Here is a 12,005-nt window from a genome sequence, read left to right on the forward strand (position 1 = left end):
AATAACGCAGGAGGCAATCTCAGAGTCTGAAGAAGCAGCTGTGTGAAAAAGGAAATAACTACAAGTAAACTTTTGCAATTTCTAGATGATGAATGGGAATCTCCTGCCTGTAACATTTATAGGGTCCATCATATAGGTCATGGGGAGGGTCTTGAACCTACCTTCTTTCTTTTTTTTCTTTCTTTTTATTTCAGACAGAGTCTTGCTCTGTTGCCAGGCTGGAATGCAGTGGTGTGATCTCGGCTCACTGCAACTTCTGCCTCCTGAGTTCAAGCAATTCTCCTGCCTCAGCCTCCTGAGTAGCTGGGACTGCAGGCGTGCACCACCACGCCTGGATAGTTTTTGTATTTTTAGTAGAGACGAGGTTCCACCATGTTGGCTAGGCTAGTGTCGAACTCCTGACCTTGTGATCCATTTGCCTTGGCCTCCCAAAGTGCTGGGATTACAGGCATGAGCTACCATGCCTGGCCGAACCTACCTACTTTCAAAATTCAGATTATTTTAGCCTGATGCCCAACAGGGAAGCCCATGGTTCTGAAGATGTCCTCTAGCCTAGGCAGAATGAGATTCAGTACAACACATGATGTTAGTGATAAGGTTCCCCTGGCAGTGTTCAAAAAGCAAACAGCCTAACTAAAGGCCTTATTAAGAGAAGGACAGTAATGAGAGGTCTGGTACTGTAAGATTCTTTAGGTGAGGACCAGTGTCTCTCCCATCTCGCAGTCCACAGGGCTTATCACATGGTGGGACTTAATGCATGCTTGTAGAGATAGCCCTACGGCAGGTATTCAGGGGGGCCACTCAAGTGAACCTGGCCGCAGCATGAACTTAGAGAAACAGGGTCATGGAAGGCACTTGGGATTAGGAACCAGAGCATCTGATTTCATGGCTAAATTTTTCCCCAAGTAATTTTGTGTTTTTGGTGACATTGCTTAATCTCCAGTCCGCATTCGATTCACCCCTCACTTGGAAATCTGCAGTAGAATCTTCCCCTATGTAAACACACAGTGAGGTTAAATGAGCTGCTGTCCGAAGCAGAGCACCATGGAGCCTCACTGAGCCCAATGCCAATATCAATTGTCACTTCTATCTGCTTTGGAATCCCGGCAGCACCTAGTTCGGGGCCTTCTGCAGAGCAGTTGCTTTCTAAATATTCATTGGGTTGAATTGAATTGAGAAGCTGGCTTCAGTGACTTCTGTCGAGAATGGAAAATTTTGAGTTTGTGTTCAGCAATCCCAGAGAGAGGAAAATATATCCCATTCTCTAAATGGAAACAGTGTTCAGCATTCTGTATTCAAATGCTGGCATCTTTCATCCTTTCTCCAAGATGAAACAGGCTCTGATAGTTTTACCAATGTCTGGTGGGGCCACTCATTAAAGGGCCAGCTATGTAGATCAATGCCAGGCATCTCTTGACCTTAAACTCATGCCTTTAGGGTCTTCTCTTTCTGTGTGTCCTGAGCTCAATAGAATCTCCTCATTAGGAAGAGAGATCCACACCTTTAATTATTGCAGTTTGTCCATTTATTTATTCATTTACATGATGTTATTAAGAGAAAAGACCTTGGACCTAAATGTAGCTTGGTCACGTATAGTTATGCAAAATTGAGCATCAGTAGCTATTCGTATGATAATTATGAAAATAATATTTATCGAAGATGGGGAAATTGAAGTACAGAGAGGACACTTCTGGCCAAATTCACCCAGAAGTGGTGACAGAATCACAGCTTAAGCTTAGGGTTTTAGTTTCTCACTCATGTGGTATGCCTCATTCAATGGTATAAATCAGGGTGCTATCTGGGGGCCCAGGTGCTGTGCCCCAGACTTAGAACCCATTCATAACTGCTTAGTAGGTGGTTGTAACATCCCCACTTTAGAGATAACATAACTGAGGTTTAACGACACCAGGTGACTTGCCTGAGCTCATGTGGCAGAATCGAGGCAGGATGAGCGGGCAGGATTTGAATGGGGTCAGTATAACCCCTCCCTGCACTAGTGTTCCTTGGTTAATTGGAATTGATCTTTCCTAGGCAATTTCATTCATTTGTCCAGGTGATCATGTTTTGCATATCACTGTTGCCTGAGAGTCAGATAATCTGTGCCAGTTCTTTTTGAGCCCCCAAGCTACAGGGAAAGGGCATTGGGCTTAGAATCAAAGACACTTAGTTCCAGACAATACTTTTCTGCATGCTTCGTGCAAACTACTAAAGCAAGCCATTGGATGCTCGCAGTACTCAGTGTAAAGTACAAACTATGTTGCTCACATCCTGTGAAACATAGTTAATCAGATCAGATAGATATCCATGTTTTAAAGTGTTAGAGGTTTGAGAGAATGGGACCTCCCAGTTTCCCCATCGGAATGGTTTGGCATTACACGATCCAGTGAGGGTGAGAGTCTAAAGCCTAAGCTATGCCATCGAGCCCTGCATTTACCATTACGTTTCTCTCTCTTTTTCCTTTTTTTCCCCCCTAAAGGGTCCAATAGGCCCAGAAGGCAGGGACGGACCTCCTGGTTTGCAAGGTCTCCGAGTAAGTAAACTCTCTTATCTTTGTGATTCCTCAGCTTGCCCACACTGGTCCCTAGTTTATAACATCATACAGAGAAGATAGACTGTATCACTTTCAGGGGCTCGAAATGAATATTGAAGAATGAAGGGTTGGATTCGGTTCATCAAACATGGTTGAGGTTCTACCGTGTTCTGCCTTGAGTTGGGCCTCAGGGACATGGAGATGAGTCTGTTGTCTGCCAGGAGTCATAGATATAGAGACATAAATCCATTAGGTGATCACAGCCCCATAAGGGGGAAGCCCAGTGCCAAGGGAACACAGAGAAGAAGCAACTGATCCAGCCTGGGGAGCTTCTTGAAGGAGATGATATTTGAGCTAAGTCTTGAGAAAAGTGAGAAAAAATAGGGGTGAAAAGAAACAACTGTGTCTCTAATGTATTCATGCTATTATTTAATATCATATGTCAGTGTATTTAATTTAATTAAGCACTGTTTTCCTATCTAGATTTTATACCCTGGAAGGGTCTAATTCACCAGTAAGTGCAGCTCTTGAAACAATGCTGTACGTTCTGAGGGCTGCAGAGTCATGCTGGGGTTACTCCCTGATCCTCTGCCATGTTCCCACAGCAAAGAAAACTGAAAGCCAGACTTGACTCTGTGTCCCTGGTTCCCATCAAGGGACCTGGGACAGGATAGGAAGTCAGCTCACATTTGTTGGACTGTAACCCTTAAGCAGGTACCACCTTTTACTAGTTCACATGGATAACAATCTGAGGGCCACAGGCATCCACAGATGGGGCAAGTAGCTCCAGGGACCAGTGGGCTTCCTGCTTCTGGGGATTTTCACCACTGAGGTTGGGTGGGAATGGAGTCCTGGCATCTGACAGAGGCAGCCCTTATCCCACGAATGGCCTCTCTTAGCCTGGACAATCTGTAGCTCAGTGACATGGATGGTGCCATATATTTTGCTGTGGATTGACTTCACATTCTCAGTTCTGAAAGGGGGTGGCCTCCTCTTCTCATTCAGCACTGACTCCAACCTGTGCTTACCCACTAGTTAACCTCAGTCTTTGGTTCTCAAAAAACTGTGCCTCCTATAACCCTTTTGAATTCTTAATATTCTACAAATAATTTATTTTAAGGCTAGATGAGATGGGGAAAGGCATCATGAAGGTGCATTGGGTGAGAGAAATTGTATTAGTCTGTTCTTACGCTGCTGACAAACACACCCGAGACTGGGCAATTTACAAAAGAAAGAAGTTTAATGGACTTGCAGTTCCACATGGCTGGGGAGACCCACAATCACGGTGGAAGGCAAGGAGGAGGAAGTTACAGTTTACATGAATGACAGCAGGCAAAGAGAGAGCTTGTGTAGGGAAACTCCCATTTTTAAAACCACCAGATCTTGTGAGACTCATTTACTATCATGAGAACAGCACAGGAAAGACCTTCCCCTATAATTCAACCACCTCCCACTGGGTTCCTCCCATGATATGTAGGAATTGTGGGAGTTACAATTCAAGAGGAGATTTGGGTGGGGACACAGCCAAACCATATCAGAGATTCACTTGCCCTCACTTCCTATTCAGCGTGGAGCCCTGGCTCAGTTTCCCTGTCAGTCAAGTGAGGTAGTTAGATGGGTCAAAGCCAGGTGTCCTCCTCCTCCTCCACAAATTGGAAGGATCCCAGACTTCGGAAGAGGACGCACCTGGGATTGAAGCACTGCTCCACTTCTCAGCAGCTGTGTGAACCTTGCAGGTCACCTAGCTCTCCAGCCCAGTTTACTTCTTGCAGCAGTGGGGAAGGTGTCACCACTGGCTGTGTCATTAGGAGAAAAAGTGCTCATTAAGGGACTTGGCCTGGGTGGGCAGCAAGATGTGACAGCTGACATGGCTGTCATTCTCTCAACATGCTCCTGCACAGTCTGAAGAGAAACAACAATCTTTCTACATTTATGTAATTAATGTTTACATGAAGCTTTTTTCATTTTGCATTGAACTTGGGCAATTGTTACTTTTCCAAAATAGAATTAGATGATAGGTGGACCTGTTTATATAAAGATGACTGTGAAGGTTTTTAAAATTTACATTTTTATCTAATGTATTAAGGCCAGGAGGGAACATCTTGCCCAGAGCTCACCCATTAGGCTCATACCTTCTGTATTAGTGTGTTTTCACGTGCTGATAAAGACATGCAAAAGACTGCATAATTTATAAAGGAAAGAGGTTTAATGGACTGGCAGTTCCATGTGGCTGGGGAGGCCTCACAATCATGGCGGAAGGTGAATGGACTGACAGTTCCACGTGGCTGGCGAAGCCTCACAGTCATGGCGGAAGGTGAATGGACTCACAATTCCACGTGGCTGGCGAAGCCTCACAATCATGGCGGAAGGTGAATGGACTCACAATTCCACGTGGCTGGGGAAGCCTCACAATCATGGCGGAAGGTGAATGGACTCACAATTCCACGTGGCTGGCGAAGCCTCACAGTCATGGCGGAAGGTGAATGGATTCACAATTCCACGTGGCTGGCGAAGCCTCACAGTCATGGCGGAAGGTGAATGGACTCACAATTCCACGTGGCTGGGGAAGCCTCACAATCATGGCGGAAGGTGAATGGACTCACAATTCCACATGGCTGGGGAAGCCTCACAATCATGGCAGAAGGTGAATGGACTCACAGTTCCACGTGGCTGGGGAAGCCTCACAATCATGGTGGAAGGTGAAAGACATGTCTTACGTGGTAGCAGGCAAGGACAGAATGAGAACCCAGTGAAAGGGGTTTCCCCTTGTAAAACCATCAAATCTTGCGAGACTTATTCCCTATCACAAGAACAGTATGTGGGAAACTGCCCCCATAAATCAAGAATCTCCCACGAGGTTCCTCCCACAATACATAGGAATTATGGGAACGACAAGTCAAGATGAGATTTGGGCAGAGACACAGGCAAACCATATCACCTTCTTAGACACAGTTTCTATAAGCCTGTTGGGTGTGCTTCCCAAGGTGACTGCTGTCAGAAATGCTTTTTACCTTTCTGAGCAATACCAGCCACCCATGCAGTGGGGCTTAGCCTGGTCTGAGCTTAACACAACCCACAGGCCTTGGAAATTGGGCACTGCCCCAGGTGTGGAGATTCGAGGAATAAAGCAGGGAGATCCAGAGAAGCAAGCACGGTGAGGGGTTAGGGTGCAGCGATGATGGGGAGAGGTAGGATATAGTGTTTATTGAGCTCTAATTACATGGCAGCTCCCATAAGAGCCCTGCCATTACCAATTCTGCAGATGAAGGACAGGCTTGGATACAGCACAGCCACTGATGGACCCTCAGGGATTTGCACACTGGGGGTGGGGGACTGTGTGTCCCCAAAGCCTGACTTCTTGTTTTCTCTTTCTTCATTCTTTCCATGTGTCAGTCTGTCAAAAAGCTCACATTGAGTTCTCGTGATGCACAGACACTCCGCTAAATGCTTTAGGATTTTCTGAAAACATTAAGGTCTCAGTTACCAGGAGCTCACAGCTCAGCTAAAGAGCTCAGTGCATAGAAACAGGTGACCTCAATGGAGATGGATGAAGATAACAGATGTTCAGAGGAGAGAGGAATCTCAGCCTGAGGGAGGCTGCTGGTGGGGTGTGTGTGTCAGGGGTGCAGGCTGGAAGCCATCACACCCAAGGGAAAAGTTGATGTTTGAGGTGGCCTTGCAGGAACGAGTGGGTTTTCCGTGGGAGTCAATGGGACCATTGACATCAGCCTTTTGGATATGGGAAGTGCCCCCTAGGGAAGGCATCCTGCCTCTGCACACTTGCCTGTGCCCATCAGCTTTGACCTTGACTTCTTCCTCTTCCATTTGGAAGCTCATGGGTGTAATTCAAATGGCTGCAGACATGGCTTCTAGTTCAGGCTCTGCTGGCATCATACTGGGGACTCTCAACCAGTCCCTCTTTTCTTCCTCTTGTATTGCCTTTTCCAATTTTTTTGCTATTTTTCTTTTACTTGCTTTTCTCCATTCCTTCCCCTTTTCTTCTCACCTTTTCTTCCTTCCACAAATTCATCCATTCCATAAATATTTCTCCTGTATCTACTGGGTACCAGGCATTGTTGTAGGCAAGTGAGTAGAGTTCAGGAAGCAAAAGGAAGCTCCTGCCCTCATGCTGTTTATTTTCTGGCAGGCAGGGGGGAAGAGGCATAATAGTTAGCGTGTAAGCAGGTGATGCAGGAAGGCCCCATGAAGACAGTTTTCCTTCAGCAGCCTCTCCAGAGGTGAGGTCATTGGCCAAACTGATAGCTGGGGAAGAGCCGGACAGGCAGAGGGGACGGCTGGACCTCAGGTCCTGGGGCAGGCACAGGCTTGGGGTGTTGGAGCCTAGAGGTCCACATGGCTGGACCCGGCAAGGGGTCGGCAGGAGAAGGTGAGGTTCATGTTAGGCCTCAAGTGCCATCATAATGACTTGGCTTTTAATGTGAGTGACCGATGGAGCTTTTGCAAGTTTTCAGTGCTTTATGATGAAAAACACTGGTCATACACCAAGGTGGAAAGAGTGAAATGAGCCTTCACATACCCCAAACCTACTCAACATTCATAAGTTGTCACTTTTACCTACCACTGAATTCATTGAAAGCAAGTCCTAAAATCATCACATCATTTTGTTTCTAAAGATTTCAGTATGTTGTCTCCAAAAGAGAAGGAATCTTATCATCATTTTGCCCAAATCTATGGAAACTGCTTCTCAAAGCTGCGTCAAATAATTTCTTGTTCAAGATGTGTCTATCTCATACATTTCTGGTTGTGATTTGCTCACTGTGGGCACTGCGGGGTTTCGAGGATCTCAGTGGCAAGGCCCGGGTTACATCTTAAACACATTCATGTGTCTTCTAGTGTTGAGAACAGACTGCAGGAAGGAGGTCAGTTAGGAGGCTCCCCGGTGATCCACTGAGAATGGGCAGGGGCCGGGCAGAGCACGGGCCTTCTGAGCACCCATCCTGGTTCAGGCCAGATGCCAGGTGATGGGCATGCTGGGGAAAGGGCAGAAGTCATACTCTGAAAGGCCCAGCGTCTAGCAGAGGAGAGTGAACCAAGAGTGACAGGCAGGATGGTGGGAGCATTAGCACAAGGTGTCCCCGCTGGTTCTGCTTCCTCTAGTGAATCAAGGACAATGAGCAAGTGGGTTTTGGGGTCCCATGGACTTTTAGTCATCATGGGTGATTCCCTGACTCAGGCTGTGTTCTGTCCTAGGGATATTGCTAGCTCAGTGCCTGCGTCTAAGAAGAAAAAGGGAGTAGAAACAAATTGTAATGTTGTGGGCTTGGAAGCAGCTTCCTGTTCAGTCGCTCTCTAGCTGAGTCAGGGAAACCGGAGACAAAATGACTCACTCAAAAAATTCTCTCTCTCTTTCCCTCGCCATGACCTGTCATTTCCTCCTCATCAACTTCAATTGAAACATCACTCAGAAGAGCTCCTGGGCGTTACTGCACATGCTCAGTCTGCACAAAGGGAAGAGATGAGGCTGACGGCTGATGGCAGGCAGGAATCTGGGCACGGAGAGGCAGACATTATACACGGGGTGGTGGGCAGCAGAACCCAGGCCCTTCATTTTAGAGATTAGCAACAGGCAGACAGGATAATCCTCGGCAAAGTAAATGCATTCATTTCGGACAAAGCTGGCATTTTTCGACATTGACATAGGGAAAGGGAGAATTGAGAGCAAGGCATGCTCCACGCCATCCCCGGAGCTGTAGGAGACGCCAGCCCGCTCACCCGCCTGCTGGAGGGTGGTAGCCGTCACCAGGCAGAGAGATAGAGAAGGGCTGCATTTCTCTTTCCGAGGCTTTAATTTCCTGCCTGTTGTCTGAGCTAGGCGTTAAGGAGGTTGATCAGGGAGCGCTGTCACCTAGCTGAAATGAGAAATGCTGCAGTTGCCTCGGAATCCGGAATGTTTCAGCAGAAGAACCAGCCTGGGTCAAGGCCACTGCAGCTTTGGGGACCTCCCAGAGATTCCAGGAGGCTCACTTTTCCAATAAAAAAAATTGTCATGCCCTAATCATCCACCTCAAAATAGCCATCACTGTTATTCTCACACTAGCCCATTTTAATCCTCTGAAGATTTATCTGATATTTTTTTTATTTGAGAATTTGTTTTTGTTTTCTTTTTCCTTATTTATTTTTGTAACCACAGTAATGAGAAGAGTGCCTCACACCTGTAAAACATACATATTTTATAGACATAAAATAGTTATAAATGTAATATGAATATGCATATAAAATATGCATAAATATATAATGGCATTAATTAAATATGTAATGGCATTAATATAATCTCGTACAGTTAGGGAACACATGGGTTTGGCTTTCTGGGCAGACACAAGTGAGTGGGGAGAAGAGGACAAGATTCAGAACTGAGTGGCTGGTCAGCTGGGTTCTCACCTTCCACAGGAGATGCCTCATTTTAGAGAAGAGAATGTGGTCCCTACTTATGCCTTGCCTTGCTCTGCGACACTGAGTCCCAGCTGAAATTGCCTAGACCTCATCTTTCATCTTCTCTGGAAGATAAACCAAAAAATTGATTTTAAGAATTGTATATTGTGACACATTTCAACGAAATGTGAAATTTGGAATGTCTATAGCAGCATTGCAGCAGCAGGGATCTTTGAGACTCACTGTGAGAAATATGTCCAGAAACAGGAATGACCTCAAGGCCACTTAGATCTTTGTCACTGCTTTTCCCACAGCAGGTGGCAATCTCTTTGGCTCCCCTGATCATTTTCTCAGGGGATCATTTTCTGGTTTCTCTTCCCTCTCATCAATAGATGAAGACTGGAGAGGTGAATCTATCCAACAAGATGTCCCCTCTTACCAAAGATGGCAGTGCTCCCAAGCCATCTCATGGTGTTCTTGACTGCTTCGTTTATTTTAAGAACACATTTTAAAAATGGAATCTCTCTTTAAAGGTGTAGAACTAAGAGAAGGGAGAAAGGAAATATCATTGAGCAGTCACCACGTAGCAGGCATTTCCCTAGGGAATTGTTTGCAGCCATGATTCTCATTTAATTCCCTCAAGGATTCTATGAAGAATGGTGGTTTTAATCCCATTCTGCTAATTAGGAGTCTAAGACTTAAAGGTATAAATCAAATTATTGAGTGTCACCCAGGCTATAAGTTCTGTGGGTACTTATATCTGGGGCATGAGATATGCCTGGCTCCAAATTCTCTACCCCCTTTGCTTCAATATTGTGAGTATGAGTGTGTGTTTCTGTGTGTGTATCCATATGCACATCAGAATTCTAACATGGAAGTTAACTGTCCTTGCTGTGGATGCCTTGAATAGATCTAGGACCCTCAGTTCTGTACTATGCCTGTACTATGGGATGCACTGGGTACACATCAGCTTCACCCCTGTCTTTCCCTTGGAGCTGAGGGTCTCATTATTGTTGAAGGTTATCTGATTCAGCAGCTCTGATTTCTGGTAGATTTGAGGAAGGAAACATGGCCGGTCTTTTTTGCAGTGGCAGCCTAGGTTGAATTTGTTTTCCTTTTCCTGCTCTACCAGATGTTAACAGTGTTCTTTGGATCATAGGCTACTGTTTGATTCATTTTGTGGCATAAAGCCAGGGTTTATGCCAGGACACCCTAGGTTTTCCCTGCACACCTGGTTTCAGCTCTAACCAGTAGAAAATAATCATGTTGGACATTTGGAGGCCTGGAGAACAGGAACTGAGCAGACGACCATACGGCACATATTAGAATCAGTTGCACAAGCAATCCTTTTATCTGTTAATGGCCTCTCAGATGACTGTGTTAACTCATCCTGGCTGGGAGAGAATTGCTGTTCTGAATTTATAGGCTTACCCCTTCTCCATGGGCAGACAGGAAACCTTGGAAATATCAGTTCCACTCAGCATTTGGGCATTCAGAATGGCTTGAAAAATCTGCCCTCTTGATAAATTACAAACACTTAATCCAGAAATTGTGCTGGGTAGCAATTTTAAAAAGAAAAAAAGTAAAAGGAAAGAAACAGGCCTATTGTTAGTAAAACAGATTTTTATTGCTACAAAATTTATTTTTTCTAGTGCTTCTCAAATCTCTGTAACCAGTTATGGGACGAAAATCAGAGGTTACATAGCTGCTGCTACATCTACCATTACTAGAGTTACCACTATCAACACCACCACCAATAATGTTAATAACCATCACCACCATCACCACCATCACTACCATCACCACCATCATCACCACCATCACCACCATCACCACAACCATCACCATCACCATCACCATCACTACCACCATCACCACTATCACCACCACCATCACCACCATTATCACCATCACTACCACCATCACCATCACTACCACCATCACCATCACCATCACCATCACTACCACCATCACCATCACCATCACCACCACCTCCATCACTACCAACACCACCATCACCATCACCACCATCACTACCAACACCACCATCACCATCACTACCACCATCACCATCACCACCATCACTACCACCATCACCATCACCACCACTACCACCATCACCATCACCACCATCACTACCAACACCACCATCACTACCAACACCATCACTACCACCACCATCACCACCACCATCACCATCACCACCACCATCACTACCAACACACCATCACCATCACTACCAACACCATCATCACCACCATCACTACCACCACCACCATCACCATCACTACCTCATCACCACCACCATCACCACCATCACTAACACCATCACCATCACCACCACCATCACCATCACCGCCACCATCACCATCACTACCACCATCACCATCACCACCACCACCACCAACATCACCACCACCATCACCATCACTACCACCAACACCACCATCACCACCATCACTACCACCATCACCATCACCACCACCATCACTACCACTATTGCCATCACCACCACCATCACCATCACCACCACCATCACCATCACCACCACCATCATCACCATCCCTACCACCACCACCATTAACACCATCACCATCAATGCCACCACAAGACCCCATTACCACCACCACCACCATTATTATCAAAATCACCAACTACCACTACTGTCATCACCATAACCACTATTACTAAGTACTTTGCAGGTACCATCTCATTCAAACTCTGTGGTGCTACTAGGAGGTTGAGATTTTGAAACCAGATTTATTTGACACACAGTCTATCACTCAGTACAAGAACACAAAGGGGCCAGAATACAACTCTCACAGTTTCTTCTTCCTCACAGTCATTATCATCTTCCTCCTCTTTCTCATCACTGTCTGTCGCAGTTGAGTGATGCTTTACTGTGTTTTATAAATAACTTCCTCAAATATGAAATTATCTCTTCTATTATCTTTTGAGATAATTATCATGATTATAATCTTCCATGTGGGAAAACAAAGGCTCAGCAAGCTAAATGGCTTTTTCTTCAAATCTACCTTAGATTTAGACTTCTTTTCTTTACATTATCATAGAGGAAAGGGGTTGG

At 45.6% G+C, this 12,005-nt stretch overlaps 1 protein-coding gene across 1 annotated transcript in view; it reads left to right on the forward strand.

The window, feature by feature from the left end:
- Positions 1-12,005, forward strand: part of COL22A1 (collagen type XXII alpha 1 chain) — a 332,005-nt gene that overhangs the window by 159,742 nt on the left and 160,258 nt on the right. The window contains exon 22 of the mRNA XM_008983195.5: positions 2,477-2,530. Coding sequence (XP_008981443.1) covers positions 2,477-2,530 — 54 coding nt within the window. The remainder of the gene's footprint in view (positions 1-2,476; positions 2,531-12,005) is intronic.

The sequence above is a fragment of the Callithrix jacchus genome, chromosome 16 (assembly GCF_049354715.1).
Source record: "Callithrix jacchus isolate 240 chromosome 16, calJac240_pri, whole genome shotgun sequence".
Taxonomy (NCBI): Eukaryota; Metazoa; Chordata; class Mammalia; order Primates; family Cebidae; genus Callithrix; species Callithrix jacchus.